The following is a 24334-nucleotide window of genomic DNA, read 5'->3' as shown; positions in this document are numbered from 1 at the left end:
GCCACCTCCAACCAGCAGACTCTATACCATGCTCTTGGAAAATAAAATACTCTCCGTTCAAGCAATTGCCTAACAACTTTCATTCCTGGCTTGGAACGGACCTGGTAAGATTTCCTTCCAACAGTTGAAATGGTTTAGAAAAGAGAAACAAGGTTTAAAGATGTTAATATGATACTCAATTATACATATAAAACTTGGAATGTGTCAATTCATGAAGCATTTTGGACACTGGCCTTGGAGCATAGCTAAAAATACAGTTTTGCATTGCTGGAAAGCACTATCATTCTGAACCAAAAAGTCTGGATTGAAGAAATGTGTTCCCTCTCTTTGAACTGGCTTTTATTGACATAAATGGAAAGACTGATTAATATGAGTCTATGTGGATGTTTTACCCATCTAAAACCACTTTATATATCTATATAATTTTTTGTTATTTTTGTTTTCTGGTGGCAGTTACATTATTGCAGGGTTTTTGTTCCTTTTTTATATATATTATAGCAGTAAAAATTGAAAATAGCAAAAGAAAGAAGGGTCCCCTGGGAGCAAAAAGAATAATACAGAAGGTAATGGATAAAGTATTTTGGGAGTTTATTTAGAGTTTTAAAGTAAATCAATGCCATGCAAATGGAACCTAGAAGCAGAACTGTAACAGTGCAAGCTGCTACAGTATTACTGGAACATGATCCCATAGCTAAGAACATTTCTTTTAAAAAAAACCTTAATGACGGATCATATCAAGTTCCTTATTTTTGTTGTTAATAAGAACTATATTCAATTTCAATATATGTAGTTGAAATACAATATAACAAATATAGAGAAACAAGAAAAGATAGCTAACAAACAAAGAAGAGACTATAAAAGTGAAGAAACAAAAGATGATTTCCGATTTCTCCAATGCAGATATAAATACAATTTGAGGTATAATCTCTTACCCGTAATTACACCATATTAATATTGTTTCTTTCAAAGTAAACCATTTAGTCAACAAACCCCATAATTAAAGCTTCATTTTTATCAAGTTTCAAAAGACCCTTAGCCTGAAGAGTCACAACAATAATCCTTCCCAAGTGTAATCACAGAGCGTCAGCTGGTAAAAGCCACACAAGGTTCATTTAAGCAAAATGCAAGTTATCTTAATTTGGGGCAAAAAAATTCCACACTAGTCAAACTAGATTTGTTTGGCAATATCAACAGCAGCTTTACTGTACTCGGAAATCTGCTGTAACATACCTTCAGATCAGCATGCCTTGAAAAGCTAAAAAAAATGATGTTATATTACCATTTAAAAAATGAGCCAGTAATAGGACTATTATGTACTTAATCCAAACTCTGAATACTAAAGAGGATGATATTGTCTCTATATAGGTGAATGGTAGAATTCTAGAAGCAATATAATAATTTTAAGTTCCTCATGTCTGATTAGATTCTTTTGTGATTTTTCTTCGTAGCATATACTGTACCTTCAACATGACCCTCAGATGGCTATGGATGTTACTTCTTAAAAAGAACAAATTATTTACAAGACAAACGAATTATATTGTATTATGTATTATTTATAATACAATATAATTACAAAAGTGACTGCGTAGATTTCCTCTGAAGAAATGATACAGCATTTCTGGAAATAAGATCAAGAGATTCCACAAATATCCCACGTTATTGTACATTATTTGATTAAATCACTGTTGGAAGAAATCTTACCAGGTCCATTCCGAGCCAGGAATGAAAGTTTTTAGGCGATTGCTCGAACAGAGATAAACTTTACTGTCTGAGAGCATGAAGTACAGAGCAATCAGCTGTCACAGGTAGCCATGCTTGTATTCTCCCCACAAGCTCTTTATATAGGAAAGCTTGCTGTTGTTATGCAAAGGTGTTCCCACCCCCTAGGAACTTCTGAGAGGGCGCCGGTTTCTTCGCAGGGGGCGCTCTCCAGGAATTCTAAGAAAGTGCAGTTTACCGGTGTTCAGAGAGGAGGCGCTCTGTGGTCAGGCCCCCTGCTGTTTGTGGTTTTCTGTTCTGATAATCCAAGTTCCCTGCTGGGCTGTGGCTTTGTCTACTAGCTTGGAATGTTCACCTTGGAGGGAGTATTTTATTATATGATTATGGAAATCTGTTTGGTTGGGAAGAATGTTTGTCTGAATGGGTTGTGCTAATTTCCTTGGGAGGAGACAAATCTTTTGTCTAAGCAGTTAGGCTTAATTTCTAACCTTTTACCTTGCTCAAGGAGAAGACGCAATGGCAGGAAACAGTGTTTGAGAAAGACAGTATGGCAGGGGGGTGAGAGATCTTAATTTCTTCACACAACACAACACTTACAGAATATACCAGTCTATGATAAACTATTAGCTAACTGTAAACTTCCAAACCTAACTCAAGGTGTTGACTCATACTATTTTGGGTATTACTGAGAAAATAAGATAAAAAGACCTTACTTAAGTACTTTATTGTCAGTATGGGGGGATTTGGGTGAGCTTGGGTGACCCTCTACAGACTGTGCTGGACTCTGGCAGGACCTGTAGATGCCGACGGACCCTTGGTGGCCTGGAAGCAACGGCAGAGTGGGACGGGCCTTGCAGCAAGGCCTCCGAGAGGAGTGGTGAAGCAGCGGAGCGCAGCAGGCCTGGTGGTAGCAATGGACTCAGGTGGATTCCGGCAGGCCTTGGCAGACCTGGGGGTGTTGGGAAGAGCCCTGCGAACCCTTGTCTGGGGACTGGTGGAATGGTAGACTCCTGGAGTGGGGGTTTGGCAGGCGGCGAGTCCCTTCGTGGAGAATTGGCTCTGCTGAGGCGGTGAGTCCCAGCGTTGAGGAGTGGGCCGCGGCAGCTTGGTGGACTTTGGCAACGTGGAAGGGCCGGTCGGACGACATAAGGGACTTGGGTAATAGAACGGCTTGGCACAACACCCCACGGATTCTAACAAGGCAAGGACCCAACAGGTGTGGCAGACCCCAGCAGTAAGAAGGAATGAGTGTTGGAGTGGAGGACTGTATGCTTCCTCAATTGCTTGGAGGCAGCAGAGAATTTTTAGGGTCCCATCTGTGTAAGTGGGATACTCCCCCTCAGGTGTGAAATATGTGGGGGGAGCCCAGGATTATATGTCATTTATGTAAGAGTACCCACCCCTAAGTAAGAGATAGGAGGTGGGTAGAAGCGGGTGGGGTGCCCCCCTGTGACCAGTGAGAGAGGCCAGGGGGGCACAGCAAGTGTGTGTGGTTGTTAGGCCCAAACAGCGCCGAGAGCAGGAGCTGGTGTGCTGGGGGAGCCTGCCATCACTTGAGGGTCTTTATGTGTGGGAGGATGTGGGGGAGGGGACCCTTGTTTCAATCCAGAGTTTCTGGAGGTCCAGGATTGGAGGCAACTGGGCCTGGAAACTCTGGGGGCTGCAGGGCAGGTCATCTGATTGACGTGGTGATGGGCCAGGGATGTTATGGCGGGAACCGAAGGGTGGGCCATCTTCGGGGAAGACACCCCCAGTGTTTGTTACCGGTGGCGTGTTCCGGCCCTCTGCGTTCAGACCCAGGCCCTGGTCAGCAGATCCTTGGGGGCCCCAGCTTCTGGCTGCTGCTGCTTAACAGCAGGTCAGTTAACAACAAGGTCCCCCTCATATGTGATTTAATCATAGAGGAGGGGGCGAACCTGGGGTGTATTACTGAGACCTGGCTGGGCCCAGAAGTGGGGGTAGCTCTTTCAGAAATGTGCCCAGCCGGGTTTCAGGTATGGCATCAGCCGAGATGCCAGGGCAGGGGAGGAGGGGTAGCAGTTGTGATCCGAGAGTCTCTAGTGGCCTTCAGGGGTGCTGCTCCACAAGTGGCCAGTTGTGAGACCCTGTTCTTCAAGTTGGGTGCCCGAGAACAGTTCAGAGTGTTGCTGCTGTACCAGCCTCCTTGCTGCATAGCAACCTCTCTGCCTGAGCTGCTGGAGGCCGTCTTGGGGCTAGTGGTGGAGTACCCCAGGCTTGTGGTTCTGGGGGACTTCAATCTGCCATTCCTGGGGTGTGCCTCGGAGGCAGCTTGGGAGTTCATGGCCACCACAGCAGCCATGGGCCTGTCCCAGATTATTTGGGACCTGACTCGAGACAGTGGCCTCACCCCAGACTTGGTTTTCTTGTCAGAACAGTGGCAATGTGATCTGAGGGGAGAGCTAGATCTGTCCCCATTGTCATGGTCACATTACACCCTGGTGGCCTTGAGATTCTCTGGTACTACCCCACTCCGCAGGGAGGCAGGCCCCACTCGATTGGTCCACCCCCGGCGACTGATGGACCCTATGGGGTTTCAGAGGGAGCTGGGAGTTATAACCGAGGATCTACTGCACAGTCCAGCGGAGGCCCTAACCATGGCCTGGAATAGGGAGGCGGCTAGGGCCTTGGACAGGATTGCACCTGTGCGACTTCTCTTGCCCCATCCGACCCAGCACTCCCCGTGGTTTATGGAGGAATTGTGGGTTCTGAAGAGGATCAAGAGACGTCTAGAGCACCGCTGGAGGAAGACAAAGACTGAATCTGACCAAACACAAGCTAGAGCCGCTATTAAGGCCTACCTTGTGGCAGTAAGAGCATCAAAACATCAATATTTCTCTGCTCTTATTGCATCCACAGAATGTCGCCCCACAGCCCTGTTTAAGATTACCCAATCCCTCTTGGGTAAGGGGGATTCGGTGATCCATTTACAGGGCCGTGCAGAGGAGTTTTTTGAGCATCTGCAGGATAAAATTGCTCAGATCCGTTCTACGTTGGATTCTAAGTGTGAGGCACAATCTGGGGAGATGCCAAGGGAACGTACTTACCCTGTTATCTGGGAACGGTTTGATCCTGTTGGCCCTGAGGAAGTGGATGGGATCCTCCAGACTGTAAATGCCACCACACATCAGCTAGACCCATGTCCTTCCTGGCTGGTGAAGGCAGCATGGGAGGCGACATGTGGTTGGGTCCAGGTGATGGTTAATACATCCTTGAGAGAGGAGGTGTTTCCGGCTGCCTTCAAGGAGGTGCTGGTACACCCCCTCCTCAAGAAACTATCACTGGGCCCTACTGTGTTGGACAATTTTTGTCCCGTCTCCCACCTCCCCTTTTTGGGGAAGGTAGTTGAGAAAGTGGTGGCATTACAACTCCAGAGGATTCTGGATGAAACGGATTATCTAGACCCCTTCCAGTCAGGTTTCAAGCCAGGATATGGGACAGAGACTGCATTGGTTGCACTTATGGATGATCTCTGGCGGGAACGGGATGGAGGGAGTGCATCCATCCTGGCTCTTCTTGACCTCTCAGCAACTTTCAATACCATCGACCATGGTATCCTTCTGGGACAGCTCAGGGAGTTGGGGGTGGGTGGAGTAGTCTTATGCTGGTTCACCTCCTTCCTCCAGGGCTGGTCCCAATTGGTGGTGAAAGATGAGAGATCCGGCCCTTGACCCCTCTTGTGCAGGGTTCCGCAGGGTTTGGTTCTCTCCTCCCTCCTATTTAACATCTACATGAAACCACTGGGTGTGATCATCCATCACCATGGGATGAGGTATCATCAATATGATGATACTCAGTTATATATCTCCATCTCAGGTGAGGTAAGTGATGCGGTGGCTGCCCTTTCTCAGTGCCTGGGGGCTTTGGGGGTCTAGATGGGGAACAACAGGCTTCAGCTGAACCCTGGTAAGATGGAGTGGCTGTGGGTTGATGGCTCCTCTGCTTCCGTAAAATTGTCACCTTTAGTTCTGGATGGGGTTGCACTACCCCATTCAGACCCAGTGCGTAACTTGGGGGTTCTCCTGGACTCACGACTCCTGTTTGAAGAGCAGGTGGCAGTCGTGGCCAGGAGGGCCTTTGCTCAACTTCGGGTTGTGTGCCAGTTAGGCCCGTTCCTGGAGCGAGAAGCCCCCCGAACAGTCACTCATGCCCTGGTCATCTCCCATATAGACTACTGCAATGCTCTCTACATGGGGCTACCCTTGAAGAGTATCTGGAAGCTTCAGCTGGTCCAAAATGCAGCCGCGCAGGCTATTCTTGGTGCCCCTAGATCGGCACATATAACACCTTTGCTGCACGAGCTGCACTGGGTGCCAGTTTGCTTCCGGGTCCAATTCAAGGTGTTGGTTATGACCTTTAAAGCCCTACATGGCATGGGGCCAGGTTACCTGAGGGACTGTCTCATCCCCTTAACATTGACCTGTCCCACCCAGTCATGTAGAGAGGGCATGCTGCAAACCCCGCCGGTAAGGGAATTCCACCTGGCGGGGTCCAGGAGGCGGGCCTTCTCTGCAGTGGCACCCGCCCTTTGGAACATTCTGCCCTGGGAGGTGAGGCAGGCCCCTTCACTCCCAGCCTTCCAGAAGAACTTGAAAACCTGGTTCTGCTGCCTTGCCTGGGGTGGGAGAGGTAGCAGCTCTTCCTGGGGGTGGCTAGCACAATAGATTTCTCCCCACCGAATAAGAGCTTCGCCCCTTGGGTTTGCTATCTATTCTATTCTTATTTATTAGTTTATATATTGTAATTTATATTTTATGATTTTAACTCTGATTTTATTGTAAACTGCCCAGAGTCCCCCTCTTTTGGGGGAGATGGGTGGTAATAGAAATTTAAAAAATAAATAAAATAAATAAATTAGCTTGGATTGCTCAACAACCCAACCCAACCCAACCCAAATAAGCTGTGTAACAGCCCTCTTCAGACATGCAAAAACACACTAGAATAAATCAGAACAAAACCAGAAATAATGTATATATAGTATAACATGTTTCAATGCAATGGAAACCCATTAAACTAAATCAAAAAAGTGTCTCTCCATGTAACCAGTTACACAACTCACAAAACCATGTGTCTATCCATTTAAACCAGTTATGCAATACAACCCACACAATCCATGAAAAGGATTATACTGCCATACATCAAAACATCTCAGAAACTACCAACAGTTCTTGGCATCAGGTAGCTAATAAACCAACAAAATCTATCCAAAGCATCCTAAGTGCATCCAAAGATCCAACAGCCAAAGGAGTCAAAACAGTAGTCATCTATAACATACAATGCAAGGGCGTGAAAAACAATATGTAGAGTAAACAGGTAGAAGATTAGCAGAACTCATCCATGAACATCAATTGTCAGCCAAAAGACATGACAAAAACGTCTTGATTTCAAAACACAATTTTAATTGGGAAACTGTAGACATTTTAGACCAAGACAGATCTAAAAATACAAGAGAATTCCAGTAGGCTTGGCACTCTGACAAATCAGCCATTAACAGACACGCTGAAATAAGCTCCATCTATAAATCCTTCAAAAACGCAAAGACTAAAGGTTAAAGAAAGGAGCAAACAGCCTTAAGCACATCCCTTTTCATCATACCCTAGTAACCACCACCCAGATAAGCAGGAACCAGCATCAGATAAACAGAAGACAATAAAGGAAGGAACAATACCCCATTAAATGCCAGTAAGGCAAGCTCCCATTTATAAACAGCCAGCAAAATTCATTCCTCTATGCACTGATGTTACCTAGCCTGATAATAAAATGTCTGTAAACTCAGAAAACAACCTGAACTCAATAAACCCTGAGCTACATATATTCTCCACTGTTGCCATGAAAGAACTGCGTTAGCCCTTTCACATACAAAATGAATGTAACAGATCTTACCTTTGGCTGACACACTACACATACCATTTCTGGTCTATTTTGCTATTGCAGAAAAGAAAAGAACAAAAGTTATTGTTCCATACAAATTTAGTCAACCCTTGTTTACTGGCTATATTGCTATTCTGAGGTCTTTTTCATTTTATTTGCCTAGTTTTTCATCTGGTACCATTTGCTCTACCTACTTTTTCACATGTCTACATTTCATCTACCTAGTACAGCTGTCTTGTGCATTCATTTGTGGGAATCCCATAAATGCAGTGGAATTAACATCTGAATATATATGCAAATTAGTGCACTAGAAAACATTTGTCAGCCAGCTCAATATATCATTCTCATTTTAATTGCTCATTGTTTTCAATTCACTGTTTTATTTAAAACTCAGTACAAAATTATAAACATGTTTACCATTTGAAACTAGTGGTATGTTTTATATTAGAACATGCTGTTAGATTACAGCTCTGCATGGGGCTGCCCTTGAAGGCTGCTCAGAAATTAGAGCTGGTCCAGGATACAGCACCACAGTGATGGGCAAGCCATTCTACACCCATGTAACACCCTGCTACATGAGCTGCACTGTTGCCAATTGGCTTCCAGGTGCAATTCAGAGTGCTGGTTATCATCCATAAAGTGATAACTTTATTGGTGATGGCATAGGGCCTATTTGAGAAACTGTCTTCTGTAGTATCTCCTGTCCTATTTGCTCCAACAAGGATGGCTTGCTCCTGATCCCATGAATTAAATAATGCCATCTAATGGGACCTAGGAGGTGGGTTTTCTCTGCTACTGCACCTGCCCTTTAGAACAGCATTTCCCCAATGGAGATCTACATGGTCCTTGCCTTGCCTGCCTTCAGGCAATCTTTAAAAATGTAGTTGTTTCTCTATGCCTGCGGCTAAGTGATTTGGATGGGTCCCCTTCTAGTGGTGGATGTACTGTAGGCACGTGAGTGAGTGAGTGAAAGAGAGAGAGAGAGAAATTATTATTGTGTTTTAATTTTGCTAAGCCGCCCAGAAGCCTAGAATAGCTTGGCTTCTGGGCAGCTTAGCTTGGAATAGGGTTGGAATAGGGTTATGGCCTAAAAATGTGACACATAAATAAAATATCCTGCCACATCTCACCAAGTTGGATAACACTTTTACTCTATTTGGATCAACAGAAGAGAATATCTGTAGCTCAGGGTTGAACTGTAGTATTCCTAGTGCTCTCCAAGATACTTGGATCAATTTGGGACACAGTGCAGAGCTCAAGTTTTTATTGTCAGGTAAAAGTGATCTACACTTTGTTGCTCATTCTACAGTGGTTACTGGAATCTCTAAAAGAAATATGAACTACTTCTGCATCACAGCCATTTCAAAGCACTTGGATGGACTGTACCTGTTGGTGCACATGGGAGAAGAGCAATCAAATCCTTGGCTCTTCCAGTCTAGGCAGCACCAGGTTGAAATCTCACCCCCATGCTTTTAATATTTATATGAAGACTCTGAGAGAAATCATTCATACTTTGGGATGAAGTATCAGCAATAGGCTCTAATGCTGGGAAAGATTCAAGGAAATAGAAGAGGACGACCAGCATGCTTTCATTCGTAATTTTTAGGTAATTCTCCCAGTTTTCGTCCCTGAGATTGCCTCTTGGCTCATTACCAGTATTTCCTTTTATCTCGTTTCATCTTGTACCTAGGATTTTTTCATAGGGCAGGTACCTGACAGAGTATCTGTACTATACCTTGAATTCATGACAATACTAATTTAATAAGGAGAAATCTAAATGAGAATAGTGTGCCTATTCATGGGAAGATCTGGCCTGACCCATATATTCCTGCAAGGTGTGTTACTAAGGGTTTCTACCCCACATAAAGACAATGGGGTGGGGGGCAATGATCTGGCTTCTCTGTAGCTGCCCTATGCTATGGAATATCTTGCCTCCTGAAATGCAAAACATCCCAAACCTCCTTACCTTTTACAAATTGCTTAAAACCAGATTGTTCTGCTGAGTATTAGAGGCCTAATAATGTGTGGGCTACCTATTAGATAGGTAGCTGATATTGTGTATGCCTCTTTTTATATATATTTTGTTTGTAAGTCACCTCAATTGCTGTGGAAATGGGCAGTATATAAAACCCTGCACTAAAATAAAGTGGAAAAACAAATAAAATGAATACTATTGATGATGTCTATTATTGCTTACCCAACCAAGAAGAAATGTTATAGATACTGCTTTCTAAAAGCAAATTGCAGTTATTCCAAAGGATGTGAAATAGTAGTGATGTGGGACTTTATTTAGCCTAACATCTCTTGGGAGACAAACTCTGCCAAGCATAGCTCCTTCAGGAAATTCTTAACTTGTCTTGCTGCCAACTTTCTCCTTCAAGGAATGGAGGAAGGAAGAAAAGGATCAACTTCTTTGAACTGATAATAACTAAAAGGGAAAATTGATTTAAAAAATAGAAATAGCTTACTATACATAGAATACTAGGATTCTTGATTTCAAGAATCACTAAAGCTGACCGCAGTCAAACACATAGCTTTGATTTTTTTAAAAAGCAGATTTTAAATAAAATGATTTTAAAGGGGTTCAAGATGTTAGAATTCCTAAAAAAGCAAAACTGCTAAAATTCCAGTGAGGAAAAGATTTAGGACATTAGAATAAGTCAGTGTGCCTTGACTTGCTTAGAGAGGCAGTGGAAAGGCAGGTGATCAAATATGCAGAGAACGTGAAGTTGTAGTGATGTTGTCAGAAAAACTAAAAGCTCAGAAAGAGTTGATATTGGTCAAGGATGCTAGGAACAACAAAAGAAACTACTTCAGGTTTGTTATAATAAAAGGAAGAGATTATAAACTACAAAACCCCTTTCTCCTTTCAGTTGGAATTGGATGCAGAAATTACTTCATTTTAATGCTGTGCATATTAAACAATGTCTGTGTTTTAAAAATGATATGCTACAATGGGTGGCAGAGATGAAACCATGACCAAAGATTCTTGGGAAATTATCAGATGCTGGGCTCCATACAAAGGTAAATGGACAACTAAACACAAGTAAACAATTATGCACAAAAATTAATCCAGGATTAATGTATGTGGAAACACTGCCATTTTAAACAAGCTGAAGATGTTTTGTACAATCTTAGTGATCACAGTTTAGTTATCTTGTGTATCTCATTTTAAAATTTAAGAATGGACTGTTGTCTTACACTAGATTCACGAACAATTCACGCACAACAATTCATGAAAGAGATAAATTAAACATTAAGATGTCAAGATTAAAGATAGACATTTTGGGCGTCAGTGAACTGAAATGGACTGGAATGGGCCACTTCACATCAAATGACCACCAGATCTACTACTGTGGACAAGAGGACCACAGAAGAAATGGAGTAGCCTTCATAATTAATAGTAAAGTGGCTAAAGCAGTGCTTGGATACAATTCAAAAAATGATAGAATGATCTCAGTTCGAATTCAGGGCAAGCCATCTAACATCACAGTGATCCAAATATATGCCCCAACCACAGATGCTGAAGAAGCTGAAGTAGAGCGATTCTATGAGGATCTGCAGCACCTACTGGACAACACGCCTAAAAGAGATGTTATTTTCAGCACGGGAGACTGGAATGCTAAGGTGGGTAGTCAAATAACACCTGGAATTACAGGTAAGCATGGCCTGGGAGAACAAAACAAAGCAGGACATAGGCTGATAGGATTTTGCCAAGACAATTCACTCTGCATAATAAACACTCTCTTCCAACAACCTAAGAAACGGCTTTATACATGGACTTCACCAGATGGACAACACCGAAATCAGATTGACTACATCCTTTGCAGCCAAAGGTGGCAGACATCTATACAGTCGGTAAAAACAAGACCTGGAGCTGACTGTAGTTCAGATCATGAACTTCTTATTGCACAATTTAGGATCAGACTAAAGAGATTAGGGAAGACTCACAGATCAGCTAGATATGAGCTCACTAATATTCCTAAGGAATATGCAGTGGAGGTGAAGAATAGATTTAAGGGACTGGACTTAGTAGATAGGGTCCCGGAAGAATTATGGACAGAAGTTCGCAACATTGTTCAGGAGGTGGCAACAAAATACATCCCAAAGAAAGAGAAAACCAAGAAGGCAAAATGGCTGTCTGCTGAGACACTAGAAGTGGCCCAAGAAAGAAGGAAAGCAAAAGGCAACAGTGATAGGGGGAGATATGCCCAATTAAATGCAAAATTCCAGAGGTTAGCCAGAAGAGATAAGGAATTATTTTTAAACAAGCAATGCATGGAAGTGGAAGAAGACAATAGAATAGGAAGGACAAGAGACCTCTTCCAGAAAATTAGAAACATCAGAGGTAACTTCCAGGCAAAAATGGGTATGATCAAAAACAAAGATGGCAAGGACCTAACAGAAGAAAAAGAGATCCAGAAAAGGTGGCAAGAATATACAGAAGACCTGTATAGGAAGGATAACAATATCGAGGATAGCTTTGATGGTGTGGTCAATGAGCTAGAGCCAGACATTCTGAAGAGTGAGGTTGAATGGGCCTTAAGAAGCATCGCTAATAACAAGGCAGCAGGAGACAACGGCATCCCAGATGAACTGTTCAAAATCTTGCAAGATGATGCTGTCAAGGTAATGCATGCTATATGCCAGCAAATTTGGAAAACACAAGAATGGCCATCAGACTGGAAAAAATCAACTTATATCCCCATACCAAAAAAGGGAAACACTAAAGAATGTTCAAACTATCGAACGGTGGCACTCATTTCACATGCCAGTAAGGTAATGCTCAAGATCCTGCAAGATAGACTTCAGCAATTCATGGAGCGAGAATTGCCAGATGTACAAGCTGGGTTTAGAAAAGGCAGAGAAACTAGGGACCAAATTGCCAATATCCGCTGGATAATGAAAAAGCCATGGAGTTTCAGAAAAACATCTATTTCTGTTTTATTGACTATTCTAAAGCCTTTGACTGTGTGGACCGTAACAAATTGTGGCAAGCTCTTAGTGGTATGGGGATACCAAGTCATCTTGTCTGCCTCCTGAAGAATCTGTATAACGACCAAGTAGCAACAGTAAGAACAGACCACGGAACAACGGACCGGTTTAAGATTGGGAAAGGAGTACGGCAGGGCTGTATACTCTCACCCTACCTATTCAACTTGTACGCAGAACACTTCATGCAACATGCTGGGCTTGAGGAACCCAAGGCTGGAGTTAAAATCGCTGGAAGAAACATTAACAATCTCAGATATGCAGATGATACCACTTTGATGGCTGAAAGCGAAGAGGAACCGAGGAGCCTTATGATGAAGGTGAAAGAAGAAAGTGCAAAAGCTGGCTTGCAGCTAAACCTCAAAAAAACCAAGATTATGGCAACCAGCTTGATTGATAACTGGCAAATAGAGGGAGAAAATGTAGACGCAGTGAAAGGCTTTGTATTTCTAGGTGCGAAGATTACTGCAGATGCTGACTGCAGTCAGGAAATCAGAAGACGCTTAATCCTTGGGAGAAGAGCAATGACAAATCTCGATAAAATAGTTAAGAGCAGAGACATCACACTGACAACAAAGGTCCACAGAGTTAAAGCAAGGGTGTTCCCCGTAGTAACATATGGCTGCGAGAGCTGGACCATAAGGACGGCTGAGAGAAGGAAGATCGATGCTTTTGAACTGTGGTGTTGGAGGACAATTCTGAGAGTGCCTTGGACTGCAAGAAGATCAAAGCAGTCCATCCTCCAGGAAATAAAGCCAGACTGCTCACTTGAGGGAATGATATTAAAGGCAAAACTGAAATACTTTGGCCACATAATGAGAAGACAGGACACCCTGGAGAAGATGCTGATGCTAGGGAGAGTGGAAGGCAAAAGGAAGAGGGGCTGACCAAGGGCAAGATGGATAGATGACATTCTAGAGGTGACAGACTCATCCCTGGGAGAGCTGGGGTGTTGACGACCGACAGGAAGCTCTGGCGTGGGCTGGTGCATGAAGTCACGAAGAGTCAGAAGCGACTAAACGAATAAACAACAACAGAGATTTAGGAAATGTAACCATAAATGCATTGTGGAGAGAAAACAATGAGGTGAACAACAGAAGAACTTATAGTACAAATATCAATGCACAGTACATTACAAAGTTAAAATATATGGTACAGAACAGTTTTGGAATGGGATATTAGCTGACCAAAGCATGCTAATGCTTTTGTGACTTTAAATTAATCTCAAAATAAAGCAGAGGAACCTCACTGCACTGTTTACTTTTTTTTTTAATTATTACAGAGTTTATTTTTCATCTGCCCAGACTGGAATATTTAACAAACATGTAAGTACAGTTTATATCTATCTATACATACAAGTACAGAAAATGTAAAATAAGTTCCTTTACACAGCAGGTCCATTCTTTGTAGGAAGCAGTAGGTGCCACACATCAAAAAGGAAAGAAGACCTGTACAGACTTGTACAGATAGAAAAAATTATTTACTGACGGTTGCTGAGAAAGTACTTTCATTATAGCAGCAAAAATTGTTCTGTTGCTAAAAAAAAAAAACTCCCCAACCAGTTTTTTTAAAGTCTCTACTGTCAGCAATGTGAGCATCAAATGCTGAGAAAGTGACTAGAAATTAAACTGTCACCTTGTTAAATGAGAAGAACTAACAGCTCCATTTGTCAAAATACTGATGGCCTGCAATATTTCAGAAAAGGTTTGGCAGTTGCATTAACTGATGTAAAAAAGAATGTTACTGTTTTACTATGGAAACTACGTATTAAAAGGGAAAATATCAGCCTCAGACCATCATGATAAAAATGGCACATTTGTGCTTGGGGTCACATCTCTAGAATTCCAGTTCTGGAAATCAAGCAAGATTGATTGTTGAAATGTTTCTGACAACGAATGAGAAAATTCTTTCCCTGCTGGTCTCTGCAGTTCCATCTTACCAAATGCTCATGCAATTCACATGATGGCTTCCAGGAAACATGAAATATGATAGCAAACTAAACAGTGGAAGGAAACTATTATTGGGGGAAATCACATGCCATAGCACCTAAACAGTAACACATGAAACTAATATGCTCAGTACATGTTTACTCCCAGCTAAATGCATTAATATTTACAGCCAGAGAGCTGCTAGGGGACCATAAATGTTGTAAGAAAAACTTGGGTTTCTGGACCTAATGGAAGACTTAGCAAGAGAAGTATCAGAATTTCAGGAGTGAGTATGAATGTGAGCCTAGGTTTCCTAGATTTAAAGTTTATACACACCCCTGAAGTTCTCTAGTGATCTTCGCAGTTATTATATTATAACCTAAATTTACCCATTTCTGAGGATTGTCAAGATGATCAAATCTGGGGAAGCAGGGAGAGCAAGAAAACTTCATTTGACCAGCACATCCAATGTGAGTATTCCACTTGTCAGTATCTGTGAGCCTGAATCTTTCTTCCCTCTGGTCCATTAATGACTGGGAGAACAACAGGAAGGTTGTATAAGGGATCTTTCCCATGACCCTTTTCCTTCAAGATCTTCAGGTTTATAGAAATAGGCAAGTGGGGTGTTCACAATGGATGACAATAGTGAATGTGTGGTAATATCATGGAATTCCAGCTTCAAGTTTCCAAAAAGCTCATGGATTGCTGTTGCAGAAAAGTTAACACCGAAAATTTAAATATAGGCAGTAATAATACCCCCCACCCAAAGGTAGAGTATCTTTGTGACATTCCTTGCATGCTCCCTAAGCCAAACAAGAATTTCCCCTTGGTTATTGAGAAAGTATGTGGAGATAGTGGGATTAAAAATAGATCTAAAAAAAGACTGGGGCACTGTTCATCAACATAGCCCACAAGCTACAGAACGGGATATTACTTTAGCTTTGTCATGGCCACATAAAATATCTTGCAATTTTAATTCCCAATCGTGTGTTCTAATTTGTAATTTGTCAATCCATAAAATTAAAAGTTAATTTAAGTCATGGAATTAATTAAATCTATCTATTTTAGGGAAAACTGCATCCCTAAAAATGTTTATACTCCCTAAATTATTATAGCTTTTTAAAATATTGCTAGTCTCATTAAATAGGAAAACCCTAACTTCATGACAACGGATATCAATAAAATTTGTATTCAGAAAAAACAATCACAAATAGAAAATATTATACCTTAAGCCCTCAGGAGGAAGAGGAGGATTTCCTAATATAATGACACTCAAATTTAGCACCTTAGCCTTCTGCACTAATGCCTCTCCTCAGTCTTCTCTAGAAAATTTAAATGCTGTAAAGACAGAGATGGAAACCAGCAAATCTATAAAGATTAGAAGACTGCTTTATTGGAGGAACAATATTTAATAGAGAGATAAAGCAGAAACCCAATACCTTAGGACTAATTTGGCTACAACATTTGTAAATGCTACCATTCCTAAAGATAAAGTTATCCAGGAAATACTTTTAAATCCTCTCACTGACTTTGAAATAATTATTCTTGAAGAAAAGGAACATTATAAAGGGGCAGTAAAAAAAAAACCTGTAGTGTTCTATTAAAGGTCTCTGGAATGCAAACAGATTGCTTATGGGAACAGGAGCTTGGCAAAAATAAAGGTGACAAAATACAAAATAATTTATGGAGGCAGAGACTTTTAAAAACTATCTGGAAGAATTAGGAAAAGCTCTCTGAAACTAATACACATATGGTGTATTAAGATTTATATTTAAGGATGGTTGGAAGAGACGTGTAATACTGGTACATTTGGTGGATTATACAATGATCCAACAGTTTTGGAAATTAGCGTTTAAGGAGATAAATAAAATCTGTTCACTCTTTGTTCTTGCAACAATCAAACTCATATATTTATAGGAACATAATAAAAATAATAAACTGGGTAAGTATCCTTTTTAAAAGAGGACATTAGGCTATATTGGGAATAAGGGTAATTGCATATCATGTAAATGTATTTAAGTTATCACATTATCACACTCCAGGACACACATCCAGGTGTTTTGAGCATAGAGTGCTAAAAGTATTTTTTTAATTAATTGAAACTGGCTAGAACAATTAAGGCACCAGGGTAGAAACCAGGAGACCGTAAGTGCTAATTCTGTCTTGGGCACAAACTGTTAATATGTTTTCTACTACAGATTAAGGTTACTATGGTAACTAATCATTTTGGCTGGGTGAAGAGGTTGAATTTAATTGTCCTCTTTTCAGATGTTAATTTTTGCACCTGGGGAAGAACTTGCCTGGACTTGTTTTTAGTTTCTGTTTCCCTTCTGTGTAGGCATGTAGAGAGTTAAGCAGCTCTCACTGAGAGCCTGTAAGAATGCAGAAGCCTTTAAATATGTTCGTTTTCTGTAAATAAAATTATTTTTATAGAAATGCCTGGTGTGTGACTTTTCTGATCTCTCCTGGGCCAAAGGCTTTCCTAGCAATCTGCTAACACAAACCAGCTGGAGGACCTTGGGCCAGTCACATGCGCTCTGAATAGTTGCTCCTCATGAGGAGACCGAAAGACAGCAGTCCCCAGTGGATTCTGAGTGCTGGGAGATTACAGGAATAGCCATCTTGCTTGCAACCATGGTTGATGCCTTTTAAAGGACACTAAGTTCGCAAACTTCCTTTTTAAATTACTTTTGGAAATTGCTTGTTAACTACTTTTAAGCTGTTAGAGACCTTCGGATCAACAAGTCTGAAAACGCTGGGTGAGTTTTCCTTCAATACTTAATGAAAGAAACTTTTAAACATAAGTTTAAGAATTTTAAAAAATGAAATAAACAGCAAAAAGCTATATAAGACTTTGATCCTAGAAAGTTATGAACAGATTAAGGGTCCAGATAAATTTGGAATAAGATTTTGGAATTAATTATAAAGCATCCTTCCCAAGGGAAATAGATTTGTTTGGACTTTTGCAAGACAAAATAAAGATAAATAATTTAAAAAATTGGAAACTAGAGGGAACTAAAGATTTTAGTTAAAGGAGAAAAATACACATGCCTGATTAATAGCTAATTAACTGGGACGCAGTGGCGCTGCGGGTTAAACCGCTGCGCTGCTGAGCTTGCCGATCGGAAGGTCGGCGGTTCGAAACAGCGCGGCGGGGTGAGCTCCCGTTGCTCGTCCCAGCTCCTGCTCACCTAGCAGTTCGAAAACATGCAAATGTGAGTAGATTAATTGGTACCGCTTCGGCGGGAAGGTAACGGCGTTCCGTGAGTCATGCTGGCCACATGACCCGGAAGTGTCTATGACAACACCGGCTCCAAGGCTTAGAAACGGAGATGAGCACCGCCCCCTAGAGTCGGACACGACTGGACTTTACGTCGAGGGAAACCTTTACCTTTACCTAACTGGGACATATAAAATGATGCAAAATATTTTAACACTGAAAATATTGAAAGACACTTTTAAATTGGATTTATAAAAGAGGCTTGTTAAAGCCTTGAAGAATCTTATGAGAAGGGACAGAGAAGAAATGAAAAGAACTAAAATTCTACAACATTATGTGAATGGACTAAAGATTAAGACTGTTGGAAGTAAAAGGAAGGAATATAAACTTGGTTTATTTGATCAAGGTTAAAATAAGATACATTGTTATTTCTGGTAACCCTTCATTAAGGACTTTCTGGACTTTCTGCTGACACTAGGAGCCTGGGTATACCCACTTTTAAGCCTGGGTATACCCACTTTTAAATGAGTTCAGCTTTTTGATATTTCAGCAAGATGGGAGCCCTGTTTTTACATTGATAGAACTATAGTTAAGATTATCTCATGAGGCTCTGATATTGGGCAGCAAGATATTTCCACATCAGTTGTAGCAACAATTAACCCAGCCATAAAATAAAATGGCAGTTAACTGTTCCATAAGAGGCATAGTTTAGGAGTGTATCTAAATCCAAATTGCCTGTTCTCATCTTCCCTTGTGTAACTAGTGGAAATCACATAATCAACAATACAGAATACTTAATGTTCCATTTAAGAACCTTTTTAAGATTACCGCCACTCAAGTTTGCTTGCTTATCTTTTTTTATCATGGCTTTGGTTAACTCCTCTCTGGAAGTGTCAATAAAGTTTATTTCTGCTGACATTAGGACTGAAAAGGTGATGCTTTATGGATTTGTCTATAGATAAGAGATGGGATATGGAATGAAGAGATCACTGGTTGTAAACTAAGGTGGTGAAGAGTTACAAAAATTGTTTACACTTGTGATGAAGGTTGGAAGTCACTTCCTTTATATATTTCTTTTCTTTCTCTTTACTACATTCTTACTTCTCTCTTTTTTTCTTTATATTTTCTATTTTTTTCTTCTCCTTTGCATCTTTCACTCTTTCTATTCTTTTTTAGTTTGTATTAGATTTTATTATTGTAATTAAAATACTTAATTAAAATTATATTATATATAAAAAGAAAGGAAAAGGAATGAGACAAAGATGCATATTGTCCCCATATCTGTTTAACTTGCGTAGCAAACATGAAAACGGCAGGATTGAAAGAGATGACAATTTCATTTTAAAATAGAAGTCCAAAATACTAACAAGTTGAAATATACAGGTGATACCATAGTCTTAATTGTAAGTAAGCAAGCCATCATAGATTGTTTGTAGTGGTGAAAGGGCTTGTAGATCCTAATGATGCCATGAATTATACTTGAGAATATAAACTCACAGAAGCCATGATGGAGAGGTCATAGACAAGGAATCACATTAAACAATATTATTATTATTTATTATCCCACCTCATATACAAACATACATATAACAAAACCTCAAAGTAGCAAACATACCTAATACTCCTGCCTCCTATTTTCCCAACAACACCCTTGTGAGGTAGGTTGGGCTGAGAGAAAGTGACAGTCCCAAGTCACCCAGCCAGCTTTCATGCTTAAGAGGGGCCTAGAACTCACAGTCTCCTGGTTTCTAGGCTAGGACATTAACAACTACACTAAATTGGCTAATATCCACTGGAAAATAACATGGACCCCACTCCACTATTCTATCAAGAAAGCCATATGGATTGTTGCAACAAGGAGAATGTCTGCATAATATGATGAATCTCTCAGGTCAGAAGGTACCTAAACAAGTTACTGGGGAAAAAGAAATGTACAAGTAACACCAGTATTTATAACGTAGCTGTATTAAAACCAAAAGAGTGTCCAGCTTCTGATACGCCAGAAGCAAAAGGAAAGTTCAAAATTGCAAATATATCAATCAGTTAGTCAATCAACCAGAAATGGAGTAGCAATCATTATTAACAAAAGAGTGTTAAAGTCAATGCTCAGCACTATCTTCTCTGTCATGGTCCCTGCTTTCTGAAACACCATTCTCCCTCAGATTCATATGGCCTCCAGCCTAGCCCTATTTAAATGAGCCTTTAAGGCCTAGCTCTATCCCTAGACTCTGGGTTAATGTGGGTGATGGACCCTTTGTATGGTGCTTGATTGGTTCCGACATATTGGGAACATCTCCAAAATAAACTATTAAGGAAATGACAAGAGGACTTACATTTTCACTTTAAGATATCCAAACTATATCATTTTCACACGACCTCTTTGGACATTTTTATAATGAGCTCACTGAAGACACTATGGTACCATCTGCCCAATGAACCATCATTTATGACTTGAGAAAATAAATGAACGTTCCAGTTGGCTACTTTCCACTATTCCACATAGCTTGTCACTGACTACCACCAGCTTCCTTAAGATTTCCCATGTTGTCTGCCAATGACTTATTCCCACCACAAAAAGACTGTTAGTTTCAATAAGCTAACTAGTTCTATAATTGCCCTGGCAATTAGGCTAAAACTTGTATAAAGACCCAGTGATGTGCGCATATAATTTTCACATAGAAATACGGTACAGCATTTAAACTGAACACCATAGAGTTATTTTAGTGAGACAAGACTCCTGAGACAATCAACACAAGAGAATGATAAAGAGGACATAAAAGAAGATTAAAATGTGCATGCATAACACAGATTGGTAAGGAACTGCACCTTCATTAAATTATTTTAAAAAACTAACATCTTCTGAGCACACAATTTGTAATAACAAAGATACTATATTTAGCACATCAATCTTTCCCTGCAAATATACTATATTTAATTCAATATGCCATTGGATAAATGAATACAACAAAAGCTGGTCTTACTGACTCCCTGCCAAGCCCTTCACAGCAAGCATGAAAACCACATTAGCAGTTGACCACCTCAATATTCTGAAGTCACACAAATAGCACGGAAGGGAAGCAAAGCAAATCTAGATACAATTACATTGCTGCAGATGAATCTGGAAAATGTCTCAGATATCTGCATTTCAAAATTGCGATTTTATACATACTGTAAATGGCACTAGAAGAGAGGGCACAGGCTGCTGTACTAGTTGTTATACAGAAAAGGATCAGGAATAATGTATAGAGCTGTGGTAATAGACTTACATTTGGGCCACTAAAGCAGCCATTTGTATCGTCTATTACACCATTAGCTCTTCTACAAGAATTAGAATTTGTGATTGTACTATGAGTGGATATTAAGTTTTACTTTTGCTTGCTTGAAAGAGTAATTTTATTTATTAAGCCAATTTATATGGCTGCTCATCTATCCAAGAAACTCTGGGCAGCGAACAAACAAAAACAGAGAATCACATTAAAACCAAAACCAACTAAAACTGCACTGAGGCTCAGCAAAAACACAAACCACTGGACACATATACCCACGCCATAGCAACATTATGAAGACCCCTATGTATAGGAGTCTCCACTTGTAAGGAAATATTAACTTAAATAATTGTATAATTGGCAAATCAGGGAAAATAAAGTAGTAGATGTTGTTGTTAGTTGCCGTTGAGTCATTTACGACTCATGGTGACCGTATGTATACTTTCCCTAATTTGCCAAGTATGTAATTCTTGTGTATCAGGGCCAATGGCCCTGCAGATATTACTGAACTACACCTGTAAGCAGTCCTATCCAGCATAACCAGTTTTGAGAGATGGTGGGAATTGTTGTTTAGCAACTTCTGAAAGACAAGAAGTTCCCCACATAGAAACAGTTAACATATTCTCAAAGTATGGAAAGTTATGTAATCAAAATGGATTATTTGCAGACAAGAAACAGGTATCCCCAGGGTCTGGGGAATTCTGGATTGCAAAAATATAACATGCTATCTAGCAACAAATATTCTACTGGATAGGACATTTTAATCTGGATTCCTGCATTGATCAGTGGCCTGGATTCAATGACCCAAAGTGAGCCTTTCCAACTTTGATTCTTTAATCTCATTATCTTAAGGGGCAGGAAACTTGAAAGGAGACCCAGAGAAGAGAACTTACTCAATGGACATGGAATGGACTGCTGACCTATCCTTGTGGGGAAAGCCAGAAGTAGAAGTGGAGGGGGGATTATGGAGTATGCTGGAACAGAATCCTAAACAGAAGCATTCAACAGTGGAACATTTTGTCACTGGTCCCTCTTGTAAAATAAAATAAGTAAAACAATGTTTTAAAGTAATTTGACATAATGTAATTATCAGGCTGCAGCTAGGTTTTATATAGAAAACAGCTATAAATAGATAATGATCAAAAATCACAAAGAATGCCCAGATAATAGAGCAATCTGGAAGTAATTACCACACAAGCCCACTGTTCCCATTTTTCAATAGTGGCACCATGAAGTACATATACATAGTGCCGGCTCAAGGGCACATGGTGTTCCTAGGCCACACTGACTGATGGCACCAACTCCTGCTAATGTGAAGATTTGCATTTTTAGAATGATTCACAAAGAGGAGTGGCATTGGCACCCCCTAAGCTTTGGCACCCTAGGCTACTGCCTACTCAGCTTTAGCCTAAAGCCAGCCCTGAGTACATACTATTCACATGTAAGAGTATAATGGTGCAAAATAGAAAACATGCATCCATACAATGAAGAACTTTGTAAGTATAAAACAGCATCTTGATATCTGCCACAAGACAGCAGAAAATAAGTCACTGCATGCCAGATGATTTCCCAGTCCTTGCTGTATATCTCCAGTTTTAGGGTGGAAGGGTTAAGAAACTTACCTATTCTGCACCTACTAAAGCTCATCATTCAAAAGGGCTTCATCCAGAACATATTCCAATGAGGACATAAGCTTACAATTTGTTCTCATAAAGTCGTATTAAAAACATCACTGAAACCAGGCACCCCCATCATCTACATGCTTCTTATGCAGGAGTGAAAAATTCAGGTAACATTGTTTGGGAGGATGCTTAACCCTGGTGAACAAAATGAGTATACAAAGTGAACAGGCCACATTACACTGAATAGGGCTAGGATTTTCTGCACGCCATGTTTTGCAAGGAGTTCTATGGTTGTTTATTTTAATTATATTAAGCCTCAATTAAGACATACTCTAGCTTTTATGAGTTTCCTGCTTCAAAACAGCAGCAAGCCACGCTACTGAATTTTGACAGTTCGGGTGACATAGAGACTCCATGGGCTACAAAGACAATTTCAGGGAACACAGGCAGCCATGGGCCTTTAGGTTTACTCACCTTGTGTTGAAGACAATGTTTCTACCAGAGCGGCAGTTAATTCAGAGCACGTCTCAAGTAACTGGAAAAGTCCTTAGATGGGATTGGTAGGACAGAGAGACAGGAATACACTTACCACTTTCCAACGGTCCTTCACCACATAGTTAGCCGGCAAAATGTCAACCTGTTCCCCTCCTCCGCTCATGTTTGGTTCGTCTTTGATAGCAGCTGCTAGGCACTGCATTTGCCAGCCAGATAATAGTTTAGTAGCAGCTCCCAATTTAAATGAGCCATTTATCTAGAAAGAAGAGAAAAAAACACACAAAAGGGGAGGGGGGAAACCAAAAGAGTTAATGCAGATCATAACAGGCGACATGTGTAGCAATCGGCAGTAGAAGCATTAAGAAGGTGGCAAACTCACCTCAAGATTGAGCACAGCTTGCAATAAGCCTGGCTGGCTCAAGCAACTGCCCTCTTTAAAAACTCTTCATCTGTCCTCATGCACAAAGGAGCAGAAGCAACCATGCTGTGAGACAGCAACACAAAATTAAAAATAGTGGACAAGGTACTGGCTTATACCATGCAGGATTTTTAGTGCTCAGGGACAGGAAAACTGAAAGCCAGCAACTCAATAACTGAGTGGTAACAATAAGGCCAATGGGACGCGGTGGCGCTGCGGGTTAAACCGCTGAGCTGTCGATCGGAAGGTCGGCGGTTCGAAACCGCGCGGCGGGGTGAGCTCCCGTTGCTTGTCCCAGCTCCTGCTCACCAAGCAGTTCGAAAACATGCAAATGTGAGTAGATGAATTGGTACCGCTTCAGCGGGAAGGTAACGGCGTTCCGAGTCGTCATGCTGGCCACATGACCCGGAAGTGTCTATGACAACGCCGGCTCCAAGGCTTAGAAACGGAGATGAGCACCGCCCCCTAGAGTCGGATTCGACTGGACTTTACGTCAAGGGAAACCTTTACCTTTTTAACAATAAGGCCAGCACAATGCAAGAGCCACAACTATCCCAATGATATACATGATATTGCAGAATTAACCAGAGATTTCTTCTTTAAACAACACTTAGCTCAAGGCTTGCCAGATACCACACATAGCTGGATTCAAGAAGAGCTACAGAGTACTTCAGACTGCCAAGATTTTTCAAAAATGCCATTTTCGTGAGGCAGCCAAACAGGGGAAGAAAATATATTCAGAATGGTTCAGGATATTAGAATGTGATATGCAAGAGCGGCTTTCC

General features: G+C 41.0%; 1 protein-coding gene across 1 annotated transcript in view; it reads right to left on the bottom strand.

The window, feature by feature from the left end:
• TTBK1 (tau tubulin kinase 1) overlaps positions 1-24334 on the bottom strand; it is a 111390-nt gene that overhangs the window by 79640 nt on the left and 7416 nt on the right. The window contains exon 2 of the mRNA XM_063302627.1: positions 23226-23387. Within this exon, the coding sequence (XP_063158697.1) occupies positions 23226-23333 (108 nt within the window). The 5' untranslated portion in view covers positions 23334-23387. The remainder of the gene's footprint in view (positions 1-23225; positions 23388-24334) is intronic.

The sequence above is a fragment of the Candoia aspera genome, chromosome 1 (genome assembly GCF_035149785.1).
Source record: "Candoia aspera isolate rCanAsp1 chromosome 1, rCanAsp1.hap2, whole genome shotgun sequence".
Classification (NCBI taxonomy): Eukaryota; Metazoa; Chordata; class Lepidosauria; order Squamata; family Boidae; genus Candoia; species Candoia aspera.
This window is presented reverse-complemented; position numbering and strand designations above follow the sequence as displayed.